This window comes from Amblyomma mixtum, chromosome 1 (assembly GCF_055824585.1).
Source record: "Amblyomma mixtum isolate Tamu chromosome 1, ASM5582458v1, whole genome shotgun sequence".
NCBI classification, from domain to species: Eukaryota; Metazoa; Arthropoda; class Arachnida; order Ixodida; family Ixodidae; genus Amblyomma; species Amblyomma mixtum.
Window position 1 is genome coordinate 220,653,236 of NC_143012.1, and position 25,617 is coordinate 220,678,852.

The 25,617-nt window shown below is 45.3% G+C and overlaps 2 protein-coding genes across 6 annotated transcripts in view; one reads left to right on the forward strand and one right to left on the reverse strand.

The window, feature by feature from the left end:
* Pfk (ATP-dependent 6-phosphofructokinase) overlaps window positions 1-10,838 on the forward strand; it is a 77,088-nt gene extending 66,250 nt beyond the window's left edge. The window contains exons 19-20 of one of the 2 annotated variants that reach the window (XM_089564086.1): window positions 8,142-8,283; window positions 10,699-10,838. In XM_089564086.1, coding sequence (XP_089420212.1) covers window positions 8,142-8,283; window positions 10,699-10,776 — 220 coding nt within the window. In that variant the 3' untranslated portion in view covers window positions 10,777-10,838. Of the gene's footprint in view, window positions 1-1,490; window positions 6,356-8,141; window positions 8,284-10,698 lie in introns of those variants that run through there. The other variant, XM_089564079.1, reaches the window with a different exon arrangement.
* Window positions 10,839-11,242: 404 nt separating this feature from the next.
* LOC149370972 (uncharacterized) overlaps window positions 11,243-25,617 on the reverse strand; it is a 422,419-nt gene continuing 408,044 nt past the window's right edge. For all 4 annotated transcript variants that reach the window (XM_089564096.1, XM_089564109.1, XM_089564104.1 and 1 more), the window contains 8 exons: window positions 21,903-21,970; window positions 21,012-21,178; window positions 20,480-20,542; window positions 19,653-19,997; window positions 18,469-18,651; window positions 17,842-17,949; window positions 14,621-14,737; window positions 11,243-13,806 (listed from right to left, as the gene is read on the reverse strand). In XM_089564096.1, coding sequence (XP_089420222.1) covers window positions 13,439-13,806; window positions 14,621-14,737; window positions 17,842-17,949; window positions 18,469-18,651; window positions 19,653-19,997; window positions 20,480-20,542; window positions 21,012-21,178; window positions 21,903-21,970 — 1,419 coding nt within the window. In that variant the 3' untranslated portion in view covers window positions 11,243-13,438. The remainder of the gene's footprint in view (window positions 13,807-14,620; window positions 14,738-17,841; window positions 17,950-18,468; window positions 18,652-19,652; window positions 19,998-20,479; window positions 20,543-21,011; window positions 21,179-21,902; window positions 21,971-25,617) is intronic.

The following is a 25,617-nucleotide window of genomic DNA, read 5'->3' on the forward strand; positions in this document are numbered from 1 at the left end:
GTTAAAGGTTGGGTACTGAGGTAAGGCGAATTTCACTTGGGACTCATGTTTATGTTTACTAATGTCTTGCGGATCATTCAAAAGCAAAAACACTGAAAATTTTGGCGTGTTTGCTCCTTCAACCTTGTTTATTTGCAGTCAACAGGGTTCTAAAGTAGCATATTTGCGCATTCAACTGTAAGAGCAGCATTTATAAGTTTCATGCCTTCGCGGTGGCTCAGTGGTTACGGTGCTCGGCTGCTGACCCGAAAGACACAGGTTCGATCCCGGCTGCGGTGGTTGAATTTCGATGCAGGTGAAATTCTAGAGGCCCGTGTACTGTGCGGCGTCAGTGCCCGTTAAAAAACCCCAGGTGGTCGAAATTTCCGGAGCCCTTCACTACGGCATCCTTTATAGCCTGAGTCGCTTTGGGACGTTAAACCCCCATAAACCAAATCTTTAAAAGTTTCATACTGGCAGTAGTTACTGGGGAACTCCACTGCTTTGTCCTCAGTTTTCACCGACGTGCGTCTACTTTCAAAAGACCTTTTTGCTTCTGGCTTTTCTTTCAGTGTGCAGTACATATACTTGGTGATTCGCATAAGGCCTAATGTACTCTACTGCCATTGTTCACAAGATCAGTCATGTCCATTTGTTCACTTCACTTTATGGTGACACTCATTGCCACCTTACATGCCAGCATTCTGTGCTGTTTTTCAGCTGGGAGCGCAAGGCACAAGGATTTGCCGTCACCTGAAAGGGATGTAGAGGTGTAGAAATTTGAATACAGTAGAAAGAAACGCTGCATTTCCAAATGCAAGGTTCTAACTGCCAGGTTTATTCCGCATGAAAGCTTCTCGTGTTCATTCTCGCTTTGCTCATGCTGCTTTGGTCAGAACAACCGCTTGAATCTGACGCCTGTTTCCTGTGAGGGTGTGGTTTTTCTGCTTGCAGGTGGACATATTTGCATAAATCATGCATAGCATACAGTGCTTGGAACATGGGGTTATTGTATTACTCCATCACCTCTTCTTCTCCTCCTCTTCATCCTCGCTTTCTCTCCCAAGCCAACCTCTGCTCCATTCCCTCTCGTCCTCTTCTTTCTCTTTCTTGGTATTGGACTTTCACATACTGCATTAAATGCCTCGTAGTGTTCCTCAAGCTTTTAATGAAGAGTTTCATTATTTTCAGCGAACTGGTAATCTATGCTGCTTTGCTAGGCTGATGCCTTGTGGCGGCGTGGAAATGTCCCACGATTCAGTCCTGTGTTTCCTATTTAGTCAATTCCTTGTTGGGAAAAAAAAAATGCATCATCCTTTTAGTTACATTTGACATCTAGTTGCAGGCATATTCCATATCCTTCGCTGCATTTTTTATCTCTGAATTATATTAGACACAGCTGAAGTAATCCAGTGGTCTTCAGCTCCAGTCCAAGCAGTATGTGAAGGTTTTTTTTAGTTCAAAAAACTACACCTTGTTTATATTTTACTTCATTTTTTTTTTCATCTCAGGCACAGGATCGCAAAAGAGGAATGGTGGCTTAGCTGCGTTCGTGACCTGCTAAAGATCTTTGCTCACCACAACGTGGATTACACGACCTGCACAGCTGTCCTGAAGGTCTAGATGTGTGCACAAGTGCTCAAGGCGGGGTGGCTGAAAAAGGCACTAATTTGCGTGTTGTTTTAGACCTGCAAGCAATATTTGCCTAGAATTGATTGCACATTGTCATCATAGCTCTTTGGTTGTGTGTGGCTGCTAGATTTGCAACTCTGATCATATCAGTTGTGAAACACTTCCATAGTTTTCCTCGGTCAAAATCTATAACTTTGGAAGTTCGGGGAGATCCCAGCCGCGGCGGTCGAATTTTGGTGAAGGCGAAATTCTAGAGGCCCGTGTGATGTCAGTGCACATTAAAGAACCCCAGGTGGTCGAAATTTCTGAAGCCCTTCACTACGGCGTCTCTCATAGCCTGAGTCACTTTGGGACGTTAAACTCTATAAACCTAAGCCTAAGTTCGGGGACGATTTTGTCACCTATAGTAGCATGCGGCTAAGCTGCTCATAGCTGCTTGAAGCATGAATAAAAAGCTACGGCGTGCCACTGATAGCTGATACTGTTCTCAGCTAAATCGATGAATTGTTCGTGCTAAAATTTCGCACAGAAATGGCATTTGGTTGGCAGAATTGTTTTATGCTGCACTTGTTCAGGGTACTTGCCGGAACCGATCAGAAGTTGGATATTCACATCATCTGCAGCAACAATGCAACAAAGCAGGCCTCTCTCTCAGCGGTTTCACTGGTGGTACCGTGGTTTCGCAGCTGTGAAGATTCAGCTAAAGAGGAGGATTGTTTTGTGGGAGGTTTGAAGACGCTTTGTCATGGAAGTTTTCAAATTTAGTGCAGTTTTGGCCAAACTAAGTTTTTGTGAACATTCATGAAAAAGTTGAAAATGCAGCTTCAAATCATATACACTGCCCCCCACCCTCCTCTATGCTTAATCTCCGCAGCCTAGAGATGGCGCCACTGGTGCAATCGCTAAGAGAGCGGCTTGTTTTGTTTCGTCGTTGCCACAGATGACTTCATCTGATAGATTCAGGCAAGCACCCAAAACAAATGTGGTATGAAACAATTCTGCCGACCAAATGCCATTTCTGTGCAAAATTTGAGCTTGAACAATTCTCAGGTTTAGCTGACAGAAGCATTCTAAGGCGCGCGTTTAATAGTGGGGCAGCCTGTATGTTTCAGGTGTCGCTTTCTTCCGCCAGCCTCCGAAAGTTGGCTACAAAGTATGCCTGGATTTTGATTCAAGGTTTATCAACTGATATGATTAAGAGAACTTCAGGGTGCTAGTTGCTATTGGTGCCCATTTCAGCAATCGGTGATGATCAGTTCACAAACTGTAGAGATAACAGCCAGAAAGTAGTTTTTATTATTTGTTTCTTATCACTCTGTCCTAGGTTTTAGAAATGGACTATGGCTAACTGGAGCCAACAGCTGAAGAGATTCACGATGGTGTTATTATAGCATAGAACCTGCTTCTGAGTTTTTTTTTGCCTCACTGACTGCAGCATTATTCTAGGGTTCATAACGTTAGACATGTAAACCGCATAACTTGCACATATTCATCTCCTACAGAATCTTAAAAAAGAAAATGATTGGATGAAAACTTTGCACAAAAAAATCCATCTTTTGTCATTTTTTGACGCTATTCAAGAACTACCCGGTGCATCCAAAATTATTTTAGGACTACTCACTGCATCGTGCCTCATATAGCCCACGGTTTTGTTGCCTTGGTTCATAAAAATTAAATAACCAAGATGTGTGTATGCTGCAGTTCGGAAATGTGTGAAAAACCACCTGCAGCACAACTTTTGTTATACAAGAAAGCAATGTTAAGCCATTTTTATGCAACACATTCTCTCAAGAGTAAATGTTAGACTTGTGGACCAAAGATGACGACCATCAAGGAGAAAGCAGAACAGTTCTTCCTATGGGGCCCTATCTGTGTTTCAGAATATGCTTATATATTTTGTGTTGTATGTACAGTGGGAGACAAAAGTCTCCAGGGCATGCGAGCGGCAACTCAATTGCATAGCTGTGTTACCAGCCGATGGCTTGATACCACACGTGTGTAGGTGAAAGTTGGACTGTCTTGCATGGTTGTGAGATTGGGCGATTGTTGACTGATGTAGCATCTATGTGCACAGATAACTTTTTGCATGTTTTTGAGGCTTTTTGTCCAATAATGTGTAAGTTTATTTTATGGTCCTCTGTAAGCTTGTTGCATGCTATTACACCTGCCGTTATAATTGTGTTTATACATATTCCAGTATTTTATTGCCTTTTATACTCTTGTTGACAATGCAAGAAGGTTGACCCGCTATTTTTTTACGTGTTATATGTTGAACATCTGAATAATGTTTTATGTGTTGGGCTTGTTATTTACAATTTTCTATTTTTGCTTACTTGTATGGTGCTGATAACTTGAAAAATGTTCCTTTTCTTTTTTTTTCATAATGCAATGAATGCTCCTGCTAAAAAAATTCATACAAGTGGCTGAAAGTGATTATCTGCTCTGTTACGACTTTTCCTAGCTTGGGCATCAAAATGTCCTTGCTCTTTTTATGGTAGCCCTTACTCTGCCATTGTTTTTTTTTCAATCATTAATCGTGGCAGAGTCTTTATGTTGCATTTCAAGTTTTGTCATTGCATTGGGTATAGATATACACGGTGAGCCATGTAATTTGAGCCAGAGATGCAAGAAATTCTGGTACATGCGGCAAGAATGAAACTGAAGCTCTATTGTTTGCAGTTGCTTAGTGCAATTAATTCATGCTGATTTTATTGATTAGATCATGCTGATTTTATTGATTAGTGCTACCACCATGCACACAATCCACGACTGTGGTGCCTTATGATGCTTCGTGCACTCTCTTTAAGTGTGTGGTGAACAAACCTATACTCGTAGAGACTGCACCACTGGGGGCTTCCTGTCAATGCTTAAAAATTTCTTTTTTGTGCCTTTACGAAAGGTTAGAAGCTAATGGCTTTAGTCGTCAATAAAATCAGATCGCTAAAATTAGTATTAATTCAGATGCCAACAATACTGTTTTAGCTACATGCTTTCCACATGTGCCACTTATTATTAGTTTCATTTAGTAATCCTTGGCCTGTGTTATGTTGGGCTCTGGTATACAGGTGTGTGTATTATATTCAAGACAATGTTCATTTTTGCATGGTTCTTAATACTGTTTTCTTTTTTTTTACCTTCTGAATTAATTTGTTTGGGGACGGTCCAATAATGGTGAGGTGTGGTTTTTATGAGGTGTGATTTTGGTACTGTTATACGGGATTACTTTTGTATACCAAAAACGATTGTGGACAACAACAACAACAACAAAAAAAGAGTCCACATCCTTTTCATGCTAAGGTTCGCAGTCATCATCAACTTGTCCAAGTTTCTGGTCTTCTGTACTAAAAACTGACGTCTTTGAAAAGCAAACTTTTACATCGGTAGCAGTGTAAGTGTCTAACATTGCCTAGTCGCTTCTGAGCTTCAATAGCCATGCTGGCTTAAAAGTAAACGCTTTCCAGAATGTGCTGAACGTGCCATCTGCATTCCTGTGGATTTAGGAATGGGCGCTCATTGTAGCGCTCTTTCTTGCCTAGGCAATGGCTTAGAGGTGTGGGAGTTTCTACCAAATTTTTGTTGAATTTTTTATTGCATTATATGTGAACCCTGTTCTGAAAGGATTTGCTTTATAATTTCATTTCTGCTTTTGTGTCATGAACACAGGCAAGCACAAACATATGGTATGCAGTCAAAGCTCAACATAATGCGAATGCACTTATAGCTGCTAACTCCACTAAGATGCATATATTTTGCTATGATTGTCGTGTTTTAGGTGTATAGAGAAGTGTTTATATCTCTTTGCGATAGTCCAGCTTAGTAGCTCTTCAACTTCAATCGAAATATTGGATATGATTATGCAGATGGCATGCTTCAATTGGATTGCATCTTGAAGAAAAAAAGGTACCAACATTCTGTGGCCATCTGTTGCCTAAGGCTTAGAGCGATAGAGAATGCAGCACTGTTGACGAACCTTGGGGGCCATTTCACGTATTTCCTAGTGCTCATATCTACCCTCAGATGGTGCTAGCTGCATTAGCCACTTCTTTTTTATACACTGGAATTAAGCTATTGCTATGTGCAATTTGTGAGCACATCAGTAAATCAAAACTGGTAAATGCAGTGCAAAATTATTTTTCTAGTTGGACAAAAGTTTTTGTTTCATGTCTCTACATGATGTAATGCCGATGCCTGTAGTCATGTGCCTTGGTATCATACTCCTTTGCTCATTACTTGAACACGTGTTTACGAGGGCATTCACTTTGTGTTTTGATCCCCAGCAAATGTTAATTTTGTGGTGCCAATTTTCACATGCAATCAACGGCACATATTTGCAGCGTATACCGTTATTGTGGTCTCGCACAAGCAGCCAAATGCCACACAGATTTATGTGCCTTATGACAGTTCATACATACTAAATGCCTTATGATGTGCTCGTCTTATACCACTGAAAGCAGGAAAAGAACACAGCTGTCTTTGTTGATGTTGTGAAGCCTGCAAATCTATCATGACAATCTGTTTGTATAACTGCTAATGTGAGTGATTTTTTACTGTCACCATGGTTTCAAGTTGGGACAAAGAACTGACCAATAGTTCTGTGTTGCAGATAAGCTGTGTGCAAGATTTACAACTGAGATGCTATTGTACTGTGTTCTTTTACCAACAGTCAGAGCTGATATACAATACCATGCTATATTTACACAGTTTTGAGGATTAAAATTTCTTTGTTGTTTATTTTCAAACTTAATTTCTTGTTATTGTTGCTGTTAAAAAAAGAGAGCCTGTTACTCTGCTGCCATTTGCATGCATAGTTGTTGGGCTGAAGGATCTGCTTTGTGGGTGTCAGTTGGCGATCCACCTCAAAGGGGTACGGCGCAAGTACTTCAGTTATTGGAGAGAAGCCAACCGATGAGTTAAGTGGAGCCACTGCTTCTACACAAATTATGCACCGTATTACGCACAGCATGGAGGAGCTTTCACTCGCACAGCATGTTACCGGGCTTTACATGTTGTCTTGATGGCTTCAGTTTTCAATTTCAGCAATAAAACTTAAGGGGGGACATGGGTCTTAGAGCATTTTTTTTATTTACAGACCACATGCAATGAAACTGCACAGACTTCATCAGTTTTTTTCTGCTGATTTCGAATATGCAATTTGTTTATTTCTAGGCCAATTAGTTCCTGAGATATTAATATATATCATGCCGTTGTCTGCTCAAACAATAGAAAAAAAAATGGGCCACCAGAAATTTAATTTTAATACGTGGGTAGATACTACAATGTGTGATGCAACGCTGGAAGCAGTTTTCAGTTTTTTGTCCGTGTGGACAAATGCACTCAGTAGTTAGTTTCATGTGTGTCATGTGTTTTCTGGCACTGAATGTCTGGTTAACTCACTTGAAAACTAACTATTACGCCCATTTGTCCACATGGACAGAAAGCTGAAAACTGCTTCCAGCGTTGCATTCCTCACACATTGTAGTATCTACGCACGTATTAAAATTAAATTTCTGGTGGCCCATATTTTTTCTATTGTTTGAGCAGACAATGGCATGATATATATTAATATCTCAGAAACTGATTGGCCTAGAAATAAACGAATTGCATATTTGAAATCAGCAGAAAAAACTGAATAAGTCTGTGCAGTTTCGTTGTATTTGGTCTGTAAATAAAAAAAAATGCTCTTAGACCCATGTCCCCCCTTAATCCTTGCACATTCCTTACCCATAAAGCATGTTACTATTCACACGAAAGCTCCGTGGGGTGCGAGACTACGAAAAAATTATTTTCTGTGCACCTTGGACACAGAATCTAGGGTTCAGTGTAGCCTGCAAGGCAATATAGTTAGTGCAGTGCAGTGCAAGCATTGCACTGCAATGCACTTGCCACTGTGGTTCATTGGCAGTGGCACTCTGCTGCTAAGCGCAACACTGTGGGGCCAAATCCTAGCCATGGAGGCCACAATTTGATGTAGGTTGAATTCAAAAACGGCTTTGTGCTGTGCGATCTCAACGCACATTTAGGAGACACAGGTGATACAAGTTAATCCGGGGCCCAGGTTACTCTGGAGCCCAAGTTAATCTGTGGCAAACTCTTGTCTCGTCATTGACCCACCTTTTCTTTATCCCTTCCCTCAAGGCATGGCTCAGACATCCACCTTGAGCAAGAGCAAGAGACATCCTTTCTTCATAGCTGTTCTACTACTCCTCTCAATCCAGTGCCGGAGCCCTTCACTACAGCGCCCCTCATAGCCTGAGTTGCTTTGGGACATTAAACCCCAATAACCTAACCAACCAACCAAACCAATGCTGAGGCTATGCAGAGCTTCGTCTTCTTCCGCACACCATGCAGCCCCAAAACCTTTTCTAGCTGTAGTATGAACAAACGTTATCCGAAAACAATTAAAGGCCACAAATCATAGTCTCTGAGCATGTAATCATTAACTGCATGCACTTTAGTGTAGTCAGCAGCCCTACTGATACCAAGCGTGGTACTTCTGAGCTAATCCGAACTGCGCGCACATCTTCTCCAAGGTATAGGAAAACCATTGGTGTTCCGTGGTGGGCTAACCTGTACGTGATGATGGACTACCTGGGCCGCTGGCAGGGCAACTTAGAGCCCAAGAACCTCGACAAGAAATGGAGGTCTCCCGAAGGTGGACAGAAAGCCTCACTTGTAGGTTGATTGGTGGGTTCCGTACTGCTTTGTGCATTGCATGGTGTAACCAGGCTTTGGCTGGAAGTAATGGGTTCTTTGTGTGAGGGCCAGAGTACGAGGGGGTACCCAAAAGAAACCGGACTTTTTTTTGTTTGAACTTATTTGTTCACATTTTAAGCACAGACCTTGAATCTCCTTCAAAGTATTCCCCACTTGCAATGATACGCTTGTCGAATCTTTCATTCCATTTTTCAAAACATTGTTTAAATTCATCTTTTGTGATGCTTGACAGTGCCTCTGTTGTTTTTTTCTTCACCTCTGCAACATCAGCGAAACGCTTTCCATTCACCTGCCTTTTCATTCTAGCAAACAAAGAAAGTAGCACGGGGCAAGGTCGGGAGAGTATGAGGGTTGAGGAATAGGGGTCACGCCATTTTTGGTCCAAAATTGTCGTAGAGACAGGGCTGTGTGAGCAGGGGCATTGCCATGATGGAAAAACCAGTCACCCGACCGCCACAAATCTTCCACCGCACACTGTTGCCCAATCTTTTCAAAACATCCAAGTAGAAAGCCTGGCTAACTGTCTGACCCTGCGGAACAACTTCTCAATGGACGACTCCTCTCACGTCGAAAAAACAAATCAGCATTGTTTTGAGGTCTGGTTTCGCCTGATGAGCTTTCTTGAGGCGAGGTGAATTTGAAGTTTTCCATTGGCATGATTGTTGCTTTGATTCATGATTCGATTCAGGAACACTGGAGTTGTCCCCATAGCATCGTCCTTGTACGTCTTTCTTAATATTTCAAGAGTTTCCATTCAACTTTTTCCGAGCAAAAATCAGAACTTCACCGGCGCACGCTGTTCACGAAAATCAGCCATTGCAAAAACGACATTCACACAAAACAGTCGTCACTCTAAAACTCTGCCTAAACTAGTCTGACCTCCTTCAACGACGGCACTCGGCTTACTGACTCTGGAATGTTCGTTCTATGCATTCCTAGTGGAAAAACGCGGTACCACAGAAGCATTGCCGACCAAAAAATTTAGTCCGGTTTCTTTTGGGTACCCCCTCGTATAACATAAAGGGCTGCTGCTTCACTGTGGACAACTCCATCTAATTTTTGCTTCCAGCAGAGTTCCTTTGTTTGCCTCTATGTGGCTATGTTGACATTTGTTCTGGAGGGAAAGGTGCATTTATTTTTGGAAAAACTGAGCTGAATTTTTCCTCGGTTCAAATGAAACTCGTGGCAACAAGGCCAAGATGCGCACCATGATCACTGTTTGGATGTGAGCGGCAATGCAGCTAATACCCGTGCCACACGCGCACAAGAAATGGCAGTAAATGCTTGAGGCCTTAAGTTTGTTAATGCCATTATTTTCAGAGTTGGTGCTACACGTCCACATTTGATGCCATTATCGAAAGTGACGATGACGATAATGTTTGCAAGGTAGTCAAAAGTATCATCTGAATATAAACATTGCTAATGAGCACAATATGTCGGGAATGTTGTTCTAATGTAATGTAAAAATGGTTTTCCAGAAAATAAGGCTGTTCCTGCTTTACAAGTCAAAAAAGTAGCCGTAAACTCGAATGTCAGCACATATGTTGAGAGTACCTATCAATAAGGCAGGTTAAAATGGCGCTCTTCTCATCGAAAATGCAGTATAGATGCCTCATCTGACAGAAAGTTATGAATTAACCATTTCCTACTGGTTAAGATGTTCTTACTAACAAAGCTGCATGCTTTTCTACGTGTGGAATGGAAACGAGAGTACGCATTGCACGGGCGAATGAGTTGTCGCGAACTCAGTTGGTCGCGAATGGCAGTAAGGCTAATGCCATTAAATTTATGCGTGTGGCACTGCATGAATTCCATTACAACTTAAGGCAGTAAGCACTTCATGGCATTAAATCTGTCCGTGTGGCACGGGTGTTAGCCTCTGGGGTCTGCGTGTAAAAAAGTGTCTTGATGTCGCTCCAGGTTGCTTGCAAAATGGGCCAGGGGTGGCTACAGCTGCATTGCATTTTTTGCATTTTCTAGTTTTCTAAGAGCTTCAGTTGAAAGTAGCCTCCTTCATAATGTGGTAATCTGTCTCTGCAGGCCAATTTCAATTTTTTTTCAGCGTCCCTCTAAAATGCCCCCTCTAAGTTCCCATAGCAATTTCTGGAAGAATTTCTTGCATAAGTGAGAATGAGGTAGATTGCAAGCTCCTGCAATGGTAATCTGAGCAGTGCTTTTTCTCTCTCTATCAAAGTAAGGCCTCGGAGTCACTTGTTTATAGCAGCCAGCCAGTGTTGGTTCAGTCTCTGTTACCAAAATATTCTCGGCAAAGCACTTGTTTGAGTGGCTCTATGTTGTACGTAATCTCTCATTTTCGGTTATTACCATGAGCGGGTACTCATTCCTTGTGCACATCTTTTTCCTTTCTTACAGAGCCCATATCAGCTGATCTGGGGTGTGCTAATTGCCGTCTTTGTCATAACATCGAAGAAGATTGTTTTCCCAAAATAGCCACAGTTGCTGACAGGGCAGTGCAAACTGTTTTTCTTTTAATAAAAAAGGTGTTGTTCAGATGCTTATACTTTTATAAAACAATCGTGGGTTCTGTTCCAGGAGTGATGGTGCAGGTAAGCTCATTTGTTAGCATCAGCAGCAACATTCTCCTCTGTTATAATGGAGTATAGACAACCGATATCCGCTTCTGTTTCTTCCACGTGTCAAACAGCTGATCACTCACCATGTGTTGCAGAATGGTAATGCAAGAATATAAATTTGACCCGAAGATTTGTCCTGGAGATCTTTTTTTCTTTGAATCCACTCCACTAGTTCTTTGCTTGTCACTTACCATTTCTCAAGCAACACATTTTAACAAAATAGCACACCTTACAGCAGCAATATTGGAAAACAGTCGCTAAGTGCTTTGCCCTTAGATTACTTTTAATGCTAGTTGCCAAATAAATTAATGAGCATCAACACATTTGCTTTTCCAGTCATAATAGCATTTATTACATCAGAGTGGCTGATAAGGAGATACAATAAAAATAAATTAACTCTCTCAGCATCATCTTCAGCAACATGATAACAACACTGCACAAACAAAAATTTCTGGGTTGAAACTGGGGACAGGTGATCTCTGTACGTTTGTGTAAGTGTATGTGTGTGTGGCAAAAAAAGCTTCTCGAGCACTCTTGCATAGGAACCTTTTTTGCTACAAACCCTAAAACTCCAACGTGAACTATTTGAGAACGAGACTCGTTTCCCTCGTAAGTGATCGTGCTTCAAACGCATCAACTGCCAGCAGTGCAACATGGCACCAAGGGACGGACACTTCGTCTTTAGGCCTGTCACTGTGCTTTAGAATCAGACACTGGCTTCAACCATGTGCAAATGCTTCGATCTATAAGTGGGTCAACTGCTATATATTACACATTTACAAGCTCAGCATGGGCAAGCATTGTGTCGGTACAGAAAGCTCAAGCATACGTATGTTTAGTGTCCCATTGAGAAACTGTTTATTGCTTTTAAGGAAAATGAATTTTATGCTACTTTCGGAATGTTACCAGGATAGCCGGTGCAATTTATTATGTCAAGTCAAGATACACCAGTCAGGTGCTTTGCATCGAAGGTACCTCAAAGAATATTTCATAAGCTTGAATGCTTAGTATTAACAACCTGGGTTCGTTAGCACCAACTGCAGCCATGGGAGACTTGCAAACTGACCTGCGATAAAATGACCTAAGCACACTTGTGAATCGAACTTTGCTCACTGAAAGAAGCTTGACTAGCATACTAGAAGCAGCTGATGGAACAGTGCGTAAGTTATCCTGTGCCTTGGCATTAAGGTAAGATGCGCACACATAATGTGACCACATTGAACAGGAAAAAATTTTAGGCTTATTTAAGCAAGGACAATTTAGCCGCAGTACTGAAGTATTGAATCTAACAGCACATCAGCTCAAGCATTTCCAAGCCTTGTAAAGAAAAGGAAAATTAAGTGTGGAATGTTTCGACGACAAAATGTAAGTCATCAGTACTCGTGACATCTTCCAGCTCTAGAAAAGCCAGCTTTGTTGTGCTCTGTTCAGAGGAATTGTAAACATTGGAGAGTCTTACGAACAAGCATTACATACACTCAGGCAGCAGGTTCTTCGAAACATGGCAAACAAAAGTCCGTTTGTCTCACACTGTTGCTGAAGGCAGCTCCTTAGGAGCCACGGTAGTACATAATGCCATTGAAGTGTCTCTCGTCTTTTTAAATAATTAGTCCAAAAGCTGTACACAGTTCAAGCACTCAATCACACACACGTTTTGTCCACACAATGTGCCTACTCGTATGAGGCGCTCCTGTTGATGCAGATCGATCCACAATGACGAAGCTGCAGTCTTGTAAACTGCCGCTTGTCCACGTGTGGCGTCCTTGTACCAAAATGTGCCCAATGCATGCGCTGCTCGTGGATGCCTGGTTGCTTGCTGTTTTAGCTGGGAGTTCCTTAGCGGACCACTTGGTGCACAGGCAGCATTCGGAGACAGTCTTTTCACAGAATGAAACAGTAAGTCCACGTGTGACACAGGTTTCACTGCGTCTGTTCACACCGTGAGCAACACATCACCTCTGCAGCGCACTGGAATGCAGCATTGTGACTGACTGATGGCTGGCCACAGGACCAAATGGTAGGCACAGTAATGTTGTGCATCATGGAGAAGAAAAGGAACTTGGAATCCTCATTTTACCATCAAAACAGTCCTAAAAAAGCTCTAAGTAGTCCCTTACTGCCCCTTTACGATGGTAGTTAGAGCAGCCCAAACAGCAACCAAAAACCAGTATGTCCAGGTTCCAGGAATATGTTCTACAGGCATCAAACAATATCGGTGTGTACTTTCCAATCCTGTTGCACCATGGTAAGCACTTCTCAGCATAAAATTCAAGCTGCAGAAGACTGCACGAATACTTGGAGCCTGCTAATGCATCTAGAAGTACTTACAACAACAGCCCAGAACGTGACTTTTTCTCGCCGAAGAGTCACTTGGAGACCATGTGACCAGCACACAGAGAGCCACGGGACACGCGCGCATGTCGGACTACCACAAAGGCCTCTTCATGTCCTTGTTCCCACAATGAGTTCATAGAGTGTCCACGCACAGGGTCTCGCGCACTGTCCACTGCCGCATCCTATCACCTGTGGCTTGTGGCGGCCGGCGCCTGCGGGTGCGCTTTCCTGTGCACGCTGGGAGGTAGCCTGGCGAGCAGAAGGCCTGCGTGGCCGGGCGGGGGTGCCGGTACGACGGAGCTGCGGTCTCGCGTGGGGGTCGCGCCCGCGCAGTCTGCCTCGTCGCTGCCGTCGCCACAGGAGTCGAACCCGTCGCACCACACGGTGCCTGGCACGCAGCGGCCGTTCTGACACTGGCGCTGGTGCGTCAGGCAGGGCGAATCGCAGCCAGGCGGCTCGTCCGATCCGTCGTCGCAGTCGCGGTAACTGTCGCAGAAGTTGTCCATGGGTATGCACTGGCCACTGTTACAGGTGTGCTGAGAGGCGGGACAGACTGCAGCAGAGGAGGAGGGAGAAGAAAAAAAAAGTCAGTGAAAATAGTTTGCTACATGAAACAATGCTTGTTACATAAAAGCCATTAATGCAAAAAACACTTTCAGACTGGCAGGCGGCCCCAAACAACCAAAAGTGCAAAAAACTACAAAAAACTATGGCATGCTTCCCCTTGCGAATGCACTGCAGCAAGCAAGCACATTACCAGTCCTGCCCTGCTGTTCAGTTTGAGTGCGCACAGTAACAACAGGGAAATGAGCATCACACAAAGTTCATAAGAGAACAGGAAATAGCAAGGCAGAAAGAGCTAGCAAATAATGTATCCCTCTTAAAAGCAAAAGCCTTTGTATGGCATCCACTTATCTACTGGGTAAGGGCTACAGAGGCTGGTTTGCTTTCTGATGTTTAATATGAAAATGTAGAAATGTCGATTAGGCATTTGAAAGCAGTTTGATGTCAACTAGTCCAAGGTGAAACTGGTAGCAACTTCCAAGCATCTGTGCCTGGTTTAAATAATTCTGAATTGCCCACCCAAACTCCTAACACTTAAACACAGTTTTCATTAAATAATTAAAAGTGAATGAACACATTAAACCCATCAGTGTACACTGAAGCTCAGGAAGATTGCTAAGGAAGCTTAAGGGGTCATGAAGCAGTTCATCTGCTGTCCACAAAAGAAAGACTTTACAAATGTTTTATTGTGTCCCTGTGTCTGGATTGTGCATTCAGGCAGCTTGCAATCTCGTAGAAAGCATTCCGCGTGCATTGTATTGCACCTACAAGCAGTGCATTGCAAAGATTACAACTGTACTTACGAGCTGTGCAATTGGCCTCGTCGCTTCCATCCCAGCAGTCAACAAATCCATTACAGCGGCGATCAAGTGGCAAACAAGAAGTGTTGTTGCTGCAGTGAAATCCATCACTTCCGCATTCTGCAAGAAAAGCAGCAAGTGCAATATCTCAGAGATTGCTGTACTCAAGACCCGTAATTTGCCTGTCCAGAAGTCTTTCTGCCCTCTATCTCATTAAAAATGCACTGTTGCTGAATGTCATTAAACCCGGATCACTAGATCTATTCAAGAATTTTCAACCAGAAAGCTGTATGGCATCGAAAAGCAAAAAAAAAAACATTTTGAAAAGGGTAGCTTTATTATAGGGTCTGACAATTGACCAAACAATATCGTCAGATTTCAGTACAAAGTAAAAATTATTCCCTTATACCCAAGGAACCACAGATATCCGTCGGACGTACGAGCTAGATCCGAACGTCCTTTGCCGAGATTGGACGTCCATCGGACGTACGAACACAATCCGATTTCGGATATCCGTATTCGTACATCCGCCGGACGTACGGACAGTATCCGCTTTTGTATATCCGCATTAGAGACAAGGTGTACGTCCGAGGGATGTACGGTGGAGTATATTCTCAGGATATGTGTATAGAGTTTTTTTTCTAATTTTTCACACAGAAAATTCGCGCCGTTCGAGTATTTATACTGTAGAGTTCGCTTTTTTAACCTAGAAAATTTTATTCGCGAAGAAAATTTTGTCAGTTTTATTCGCTAGTGTGCGCGAAATTGCGTTAATATCCGCATATCTGCTTTGGAGAAATTATTTCTATGAGCTACAGGGTTTGACTTGAGGGCTTTTGTAAATTCGCGCAATTCCCTAGTCATATACTTGCAGTGCAAGGGCCACTGCTGAACTAAATTTATTTAAGGGTAGGAGTGAGTGGTGCACAATTTTGCAGTAAATAAATTACTAATGTACATCTAGAAAACATCTAAAATCAGTAGCGACATCGTCTCCGCCGTGGTCAAATGCGATTGAAACCATTTGTAAATTCAAAACTCCCGCTGAACTCTGCTATCATCATTATCATAAATGCAGTTTGCAGTCAGCCCAAGTCAATCCATCAGCCACAGAGTGCAGCGGCGTAATGGCGGCGTTGTCAGTTAGGTGCGAAGCGTGGTGCCCCTTTTGAGCTCTGTTACGTGAATGTGTGGCTTTTGCAGTCTGCGGACGAAAGTGGTGTGCAACTTGAACAATTCGAAGGATACGGCAAGCGCCTGAAGCCCTCCTGGAACGCTGGATTATCGTACTACACTGACTTCGGATGAAAGAAGGCCTAGTGTGATTGCCAGCGGCATGGCCTACGGAGGTAAGTACAGTACACTGCTCCGGAATTACTTTTATGACAATGGAGCAGGACCTGTAACATTCTCTCGCGGGAGAGTTGGAGTTATGTTATGGCTATACTGTGCTGTGGGCTACAGGTGGGTTGAGACTTGTGCTACGTCTCTTGCCTCTTTTTGCTGTTGTGGTCTTCATTAACATGAATAGCATTGACAAAGCTGCCGAACATCCTTGATCTCTTGCAATTTGGCGCAGGCATAATCTTTTTGTCAGCAGTCCTGACACTGGTTTTTGCTTGAGTCTAGGGAAAGGAGGGCAGAACTCTGAAATTAGAGACTGCATGTAACAGGTGGGTTGTAGGGCGGGTGCCATCATGAAAAATGCTCAATTTCCTAGCTCTTGTTCTCTTGCAAGCATAGAATACCTTCTGGTGTCAAGGATGATGACTATGTCGGTGCGTCTCTCACCTCTGTGTTATTTTGGGCTTCATTAACGTGAATACCAATAACAAAGTTGCCAAGCATTTTTGAATTTATCATGGTCTACTGAGTTTTGGCAGCACCTGAGTACTAACCTTTTTCTTTTCAATTTTTGCAGAAGCTGTTCGCTTCCGCTTCATCATGGAAGTAGGAAGATGGGTGTGCGCTCGAATTTTTACGTCCTATTCAGGAGTTACACACTTCAAAGTAACTCAGTCCTGTGCTGATGTACAATCACAATAAAATATTTTCGCTGTACTTTCAGTTGCTTTTTCATTTTATTGCCCGGCAGACAGGAAGAAAGTATGCATGTGCCATATATGCAAACATCCGAGAAAGATCCGGGAACGGACGTCCGAAATCGATGCCCGTTGGCCAGACAAACATGTCCCTTTGGACGCCTATAGGACGGCCGACGGACGTCCACCGCCTGTTGGCGGACGTCCGACGGCCGTCCGGAACATCCGAAACGGACGGCCAACGGCCGGCCGATGGATATCTGTGGTTGCTTGGGTACTGATAGAATCAGGCATGTGAATCTCCACTGCTTGAAATTTGCAAGATGGAAACATTGCTCAGCGAAACCTGATAAGCAAAAATGTGTGCGATAAGCAGGCAAATGGTGTTTTCTAATTTCCCATGAGTCAAACGTTTTCAGTGTCAAACGTTCTCGTCTGACCGATGTCTCATTTTCAATATACCAGTACAGAAAGTCAACGCAATTTTCCACCAGGCGCTGCGACCCGCCGCGGTGGCTCAGTGGTTAGGGCGCTTGGCTACTGAGCCGGAGTACCCGGATTCGAACCCCACCGCGGCGGCCGCATTTCTGTGGAGGTGAAACGCAAAAAGGCGCCTGTGTGCTGTGAGATGTCAGTGCACACTAAAGCTATCCACTACGGCACCTCTTTCTTCCTTTCTTCTTCCTCCTTTATCCCTCCCTTACTGCGCCTTTAGGGTGTCCACTGAGATATGTGAGACAGTTACTGGGCCATTTCCTTTCCTCAAAACCAATTTTCTTTTTTTCTTTTTCGCACGGTACCATCATCGCGCTTGAGGCCGAAAATGTCTTGTTTCTATTCCAGGTTTGCGTATATATTCGAACAGCGGCAAGGAGTGCGCTTAGCCGGGACTTTACAGTAATCTAATCAGAGAACATATTCAATAGAGGCATTTCTTGTTTACTGAAAAGCTTGCTTCACTGCATAACACCCGTGACAGAGGTGAAGTCAAACGTTCAAGAAGGCTATGTGGGAAAGGCCGCCTGCTGCGACTCGTTTCACCGGCAAAGTGCGATAATGGGGTTTGCGCTAACGGCGGCGTATTAATGCGTAAAAACGCGTACAATTTAATAAGGCGATGTGGCGCAAAAATACAGTTCCTGGCCAAAACGCTGGAAGCTTAACACTGCCACGGATACTCACCGCAGTTGTACTCGTCGGTCATGTCGTAGCAGTTGAAATGCCCATCGCAGCGGCGTTGTTCGGGAATGCAGAGTCCGTTGGAGCAGCGCCACTCGTCGTGCAGGCATTCTGAAACGGCGCAGACGCGACGACAGTTATTACGGCCGTCAACATACAATTGCTTACACGTTTAGTTTGATAGGGAGTGAAGCAGACCCGCGATTCAACACGGAAAGAGGCTACGCGTTTCATCATCATTATAACTACGTCGACTGCGAGACAAAGTCCTCTCCCATAGCCTTCTGTACTACTAGTTTCGTACAGTGCGTAAGAGTCTATAACGGAGTCGTGGAACAAAGATGACGCTGCACAGAAGTCCGAAATTGTTCAGCACTATGTTTTTTTATTAAATACGCGCCGACGTTATGCCTAGCAGAAACCACACAAATGTGAGAGTAGTATTCTCACCAAGTCTCCCAAATAGAAATAGCGTATACCTGTGGCTCAGCTTGAAGGGCAGTGAGCACTGAATGCTAAATCTTGGCAGACGCGGCACTCGCATGTTAAACATAGTATCCTGCTACCGTGGTACGAAGCTCATGCACAGTACTAGTAACATGTCGACCCCAGCGCCCTCGCGTCGCTCACCAGAGTCGTCGACGCAGTGGACGGTGACGTTGTCCAGTCGCCGGCAGAGCTCGCTGGGCCCCGAGCACCAGCCGCCGCAGCCCCGGGGGTCCCTGGGGTCCTTGGGGGTCACGCAGTGGGGCTTCGTCTCCTGGCCGCTCATGAAGCATATCTCGCCCGGCTGGCACTGGTGGCACGGCCTCCCTGAGGGGCACAAACGGAGGAGAGGGAGGAATTTCAGGAGAGAGTCACACTGGGAGGACACCTGAACCACGCCGAGAGGGAAGACATGAACCGAAATCCGTTAAAGAAGGAATGACAGAAACAAGTGCAGGGATAGAAAAACGTGGACGGTTCCACTGGGAGGACACCTGAACCACGCTGAGAGGGAAGACATGAACCGAAATCCGTTAAAAGGAGTGACAGAAACAAGTGCAGAGATAGAAAAACGTGGATGGTTCCACTGGGAGGACACCTGAACCACGCCGAGATGGAAGACATTAACCAAAATCCGTTAAAGAAGGAGTGACAGAAACAAGTGCAGGGATAGAAAACGTGGACGGTTCCACCGGGAGGACACCTGAACCACGCCGTGAGGGAAGACATGAACCGAAATCCGTTAAAGAAGGAGTGACAGAAACAAGTGCAGGGATAGAAAAACGTGGACGGTTCCATTGGGAGGACACCAGAACCACGCCGAGAGGGAAGACATGAACCGAAATCCGTTAAAGGAGTGACAGAAACAAGTGCAGGGATAGAAAAACGTGGACGTTTTCCGTGTTGCAGACCAATACACTCCTGACACAATTTCTTTTTTTTTTTTCGAGAAAGCACAGCGAAATTGCAGCCACAGTTTACGCTGCGGTCTCCTATTTAAATGCGTAGGAACAAATTGTAGTTTTTCTCGGCAGTCTGTGTACCGACTCGGATAAAAACTTGAATACTTTAAGCAGAATTAAGGCTAGCACCTAGCAACGGTTGGAAGCACAGGTTTTAGCACACCCTCCAACTCCTGGTCATCAATGCCAGCCCCTGTACATTGCCCCTTTACAGGCATCTCCGCCGTACCTTGTGCAGACTATATAGTACTATACATTTATCATGGCGCTATTTGGACAAGCTGTTCTTGCGTCAGATCATCATCAATTATTTTCCAAAATTCAAAATTGCGGAATTTCGCGTATTCCTCCGGCGAGCATACTCACAGTCATCGGGCATCGATGGCTGCGAAGCCGTGTCCGCCGCCGCCTGCTTGCGCGTCGTGGACGATGGCGGAGCGGTCGCACTCTCGGGTTCCGAGCCTCGGTCGCCGTCCTGCGGCGCCTCGGCGTTCGTCGTCGTCGTCGTGGTGGGGGCCCTCGTGGGGCAGATGCAGCTCTTGAACTCGACCTCCTTGCCGCCCTGTTCGAGGCAGGCCAGCATGTCCGGCAGCAGGCTACCGCGGCCGTAGTGCGAGCGGCACTCGCGCCGCCGCGACCGCAGCCGGTTCGGGTTGCACTGGCCGTCGTGGCCCGTGCAGTCGCTCCAGGGAGACCACGGGGACCAGGCCGCTGCGGGGAGACGCGGCAGCGGGTCAGCCGAGGCTTTCGAGGCGCGCCGCAGTCGTGTGGTTCTTAACCGCGCACCTAAATCCAAGATGGCCTGTAGCATTGAGGGAGGAAAGAACTCAGGAGAGACGATCACGTCACATTTTTTGAAGCCGGCTCCCATTACTCCCCCCTACTTGGCGCCGTCGCGACGCGCTTGCGCATGCGCAGCAGACGACGCCGCTGCGCCCGGCGTTACTATTGGCTGCGCCGTCGGCCAAAGACTCCCAGCACTCCTTGCGAAAGCGCGTGACTTCCGCTCACTTTTTGGCGTACAGCTCGGATAGCGAGGGCCTCTCCTGAGTTTTCCTTCCTCCATGATTTGCAGCGACGTAACACGTTCACACTGGCCGCCATGGTGGTGGACCAGGAGTACGGCGAAAGCCTGCTTTAAGTAATGTCGACGTGGCGATCACAATACGGCGAAAAGCAACGGAGATGCTTACCGTCAAAGTAGGAAGGTCCGTGTGTGACCATGACAGGAGGAGGAACTGCACCGGGCTTGACATCTGAGAGAGAGAGTCATACACCATTGTCATCAGAGTTCCATTATTTGCGGTTGCGACTCCTTTACTCACAAGCAGGCTACAAGATCTTTATAGACTGGAGATCAAGACTCCAGTGTGCAGAGTGTTGCAGATGAATTCAACAAGAAAAAGCTCAGCTTTAACAGTACCATGCGGGCTTTTTGCGAGAGGTATACGCTTCGACCTTGCTGGATCGATTAACTCAGCGTTCACGTGGGCTGATATTTTTTCTGGTAGCTTCAACTTTTTTATCTTTTTTAACACCAACATTGGTGAGCTAACACTGAACTGCAGTCCCTTTTACAGCCATTCCCATCGCGCGGGAGCGTTCTCACCGGCGCAAGGCATAGCGCGCGAAGGGACAAGTCTGGTTCTTACGAGGAATCGCAGTTTGGCTCTGCACCACCTCGTTACTAAACTCCATCAACCGTAAAAGTGTCAAAATACTCACTCGTAAAGTGCAAGGAGCGTATGTCGACGTGCAGGTTCCCAGCGGGCAGGATGCCGTGGCCCTGTTCGAGGACCTGGATGAACGCGAGGCCCACGTGGTGTGCCGCGTTTGAGAGCGGCTGGTTGAGGACGATTCGGCAGCTGACGCCGATGCGGTCGTCGACGGCGCTGTTTAGTGAAAAGAAGAAAAAAACACGCTGCGGCGTAAACAACGGAACTATAGACTGAGCAGGAAAGTGCAACACGAGTTCAAACCGCAGGCTTAGCTGCCAGTATAATTAGGCATAATAGACTGAGTATAAACTTTTCATTTTATTATCATCATCAGCCTGACTACGCCCACTGCAGGGCAAAGGCCTCTCCCATGTCTCTCCAATTAACCCTGTCCTTCGCCAGTTGCGGCCATGGACCGTATTCCCGCAAATTTCTTAATCTCATCCGCCTATCTAACTTTCTGCCGCCTTCTGCTGCGCTTGCCTTCTCTTGGAATCCACTCCGTTACCCTTAAGGACCAGCGGTTATCTTGCCTTCGCATTACATGCCCAAGCCCATTTCTTCCTCTTGATTTCAACTAGGATATCACTAACCCGCGTTTGTTCCCTCGCCCACTCCGCCCTCTTCCGATCTCTTAACGTTAAGCCACTCATTTTCCTTTCCATAGCTCGCTGCGTTGTCCTTAGCTTAAAACCCTCTTTGTTAGCCTCCACGTTTCTGCCCCATACACATTGTTTCAGGCATATCAGGATATATTAACACAGGATGTAAGCTCACATAAAGATTACACAAAAGATGAAAGATAAGCACAGCGTGGACAGTGGGTTCGGTCGTAAACGTCGACCTAATAATGTCGAATGCATGTGGTTGCAAGCTTGAAGACAGGGGAGGAACTTACCTGAATTCTAAAACTTGCGTCATGTTGTAATCAGATGATAAGGGTCCTAAGTAGAATAACTCGTCTAGCTGTAAAAGATAAAGAACAAACAAAAAGACGCTTTAGTTCACTCACTCGGCGTCTTGGCTAAGTCATACGACAATCATAATTATATAAAGATTGAAACCTGGAATTCAGGTGTAATATAGTCCGGGTGCGAGCCCTCGTGTACAGAACGAAGTTTCGTTAGGCATATGTCACTGAATTTCTTGCAAGCCAGATATACATTAGGATGGCCTGTTGGCACAACGGGCTTCTTGCGAGTCACGGTAGCACCACAGGTTTAAAGGGGCCCGGAGCAGAAATAGAAGTTGGCCTGTATCGATAGGGTAAAGCGTTCCAGTCGCAAAGAGATCACTCCCACCAAAAACAGGGCTTTTATAAGCCTGAAAAGATTTTAAAAGAAGACGAAATACAGGTGTCGCCATCACCGGCTGATTTCGCAAGTAAACTGCCTGCGTCGACACCGATTTTTGACGTAGATCCCGGAGGCTACGCTACAGCCCCATTCACTTCAGAACGGTGGAAACCCGTCCTTTTCGGTAAATACGTCACGGGTGTTAATCTACTGGCGAGATTTGCTGCCGGACACATTTCAACATATAGAGAAACAACCAGATAATCACTTTTTTACTGAAAATAATATTTGACGGAGTGTCATCACTGTCCCTTTAAGAGTTGCCGCTGAAATGGCAATACAAGTGTGAGAACTTTAGATGAAGTATAGCACAGGCGGGCTACGCCGACATCGATATATCTCCCTACGTCATCGACTGCAGAAGGTCCCCAAAAAACAAATCCGCGAGAACTATGACAGCACTGCTCCCTGTCAAAGCAAGCAGCAGGCGTGCTTCGTTCAAAGCCAACCACTCCCGTTTATTAACCACCACATCTTTCAGTCAAATGGGCGCATTCACAAACATTTATACATCCGTGGTCTCCACTCGGAACCACGTCTCATCAAGACGCGCTTCACGGCTCCGCCGTTAACGTTCTATGCGAGATGGCGCCCGAGGCAGACGCATGTGCGAGCTGCTTCCAGCCCATTCGTGGTAGGCAGCAATTTTCGCCGTGCGTGTCCTGCAAGCAACGTTTTCACTGCAACATACAGGCCGACATACAGGCCGAGAAATACGACATCCTCATGGAATCCGGGACCAGCAAGTACAAATGTGTTCACTGCGTTAAGCGGCGCGATCCTTCGTCGACATGGCTTATCTGCACAGCCGGAGGCACGGAAACGCCCCCCGAGGCACTCTGCTCTTGCCTGGATCTTCAAGACGCAGCTTCCGTCAGTGCTGCATCGAGTGTTCTTCAGGTGATGCAAAAAATGGCTAGTCGATGTGGATGCGTTGGCCGATGAGGTACGACAGCTTCGAACCGAGAATGTGTTCCCGCGTGAGGCTGTGAATGGCCTGAGTGCGTCTGTTCTTGTTCGTGCCGCCAACCACAGTGAGTGCCCGACCTCCGAGTCTTCGAAATCTCGCATCTGTCTGTTGTGGCGACAACGCTCGCTGCGACAAATTCTGCGCCTCCACCAAAGCCCCATGCTTAGTACCAACGTAGGACTCATTTGCCACGCCAGCCAAAAGAGGTGAGCCAGCAATCTCGGGCCTCGAGCGATGTTTGGCACAGCTAAGCATTCCATGCTTAAAGCAGCGTCCAAATTAACGGCAAAGAAAAGCCTATTTGTTTCTCGCCTGGATCCGACTACAACAGCGTCAGACATACAGGGTCCTTGGGCGGATATGGTAGGTGACAAAGTTGTTACGTGTACAGAAAAGGAAACGAGATACGATACTTGTTGCTCCTTCCATGTCTCTCTGGATGAGCATTTGTTCGATCTTATGAGCAAGCCTAAAGTGTGGCCTGATGGTTGTGTTTTTCGCCCTTTCTATGGAAAACTGGGGTCCTCACGGCGCTTTGATAATCCAAATGGTGATTTCGCCACATCCGAAAATGGCACAGGAAATTAAGCTTTATTATCAAAGCACGAGAGGGCTCCGAACGAAAAGGGAAGTCCTCTTCGTGAATGCATATCAATGTGAGTACGACATGATATGTCTGGCGGAAACGTGGCTAAACTCACCGTGTGCAAGTGCCTCTTATTTGTCGGATGAGTATGCCGTTTTTAGAGCCGACAGAATGTATTCTGACCAGGTTAAATACGAGAGTGGAGTACTGATAGCCTGCCGCGCCAGGCTATCAGGCGTTCTCTATTAGGTACTACATTTAGAAGACCAGACGTGGGAACGTACAAAGAATGTGTGTGGTTGGAAATTCCAACACGTGACAAATCGTACTATCTCGTCGTCTGTTATTACTTTCCGCCAAATTCAGATCCTGATGTTTTCACCAGTACTTTTTTTTTATATATACTGGGAAAAAAAAACGATTTTTTAAAGTACAAGGTTCACATTTACGGGGACTTTAATCTTCCTAAGGTCGAATGGAGCGCCAGTTTGGACACTACTGGCCGCACAGCCGTACCTGAAAAAGCCGAATTTCCTGCTGATTATATAAATTTCCATGGGTTACGTCAATAAAATGCGATGAAGAACTGCGCTGGGGACATTTTAGATCTCATCAGATCTAATGTGCCTCTTTTTGGTGTACAGGTGGAGCACGATCATTTTGTCCTTGTTGAGAAATACCCCTGCCCGTTTACTCTGTCATTCTTTTTTGTCTTTTCTTCCAGTGCGTGTCATGATACCTGAAAAATTAAGGAACGCTTACGGCGATTACTTTGGGCTGTACAATGAGCTTCAGAACTAAGACTGGTCTAGGTTTTTTGAGATCGAGAAGGTTGACTCAGGCGTTGAGCTACTGATACCAGTTGTACAAGGAATAATGAAAAAAAAAAACATATACCACAGTGTCAACCGAGGAAGTCTAGATTTCCTTGCTGGTTTTCTTGCGATTTGAGACGCTATACTTGAAGAAAAACTAGTTATCATAAACTGTACATAAAAACAGAAAGTGAATATTGGTGCCAAAGATATTCATTATGTAGACAATTGTGAAAAAAAACGATTGCACGCGATGAACCTGAATACCTCGAACTTCTCGAACAGAACATTAAGAGAGAACCTAACTGTTTTGGGGCTTTTGTGCATAAGCAAAGGAATGATATGTGCCGCCGTGCTAAAAATGCGTGATGGTGTCTATTCTGAACAGCAAGATGTACGCCGAGCTTTCGCTGATCATTTCAGCTTTTGTTTTCTGGGCCCAGATAGCACAACTGCTGCTATCACTTTTGAAGACAGCGCTGACTCGCTGAGCATGAGGTTCTATCGGCAATTCTTCGTCCGTCCGTCCGTTTGTCCGTCTGTCTAACATCATCGTCCGTGCAGACACTTCATTTAATCCCACTTCATCTCCGCTCGAGCAGGTGGGCGCCGCCTCCCCTCCTCCTCCACATACACACAGCAATCTACGTCGCACGCGACCCGTCGCGAACAAGAGCGACGTTTAGAGCACTTCTCCTCGACGTCGTGTTTTTCGCTCCGACGGTCGTTTCCGTCTTGTTCTTCTCTTTCTCGCTCCGTCGCATGCGTTTAATATCAGCCGCCGCGCCGCAGGCGGGCACGTTTTTGAAAGCAAACTTGTGTTCCGACCCCCGAATCCCGAGAAGCGACAGCAGCGCCCCCACAGCGTGCGCCCACAGTGCATCGTT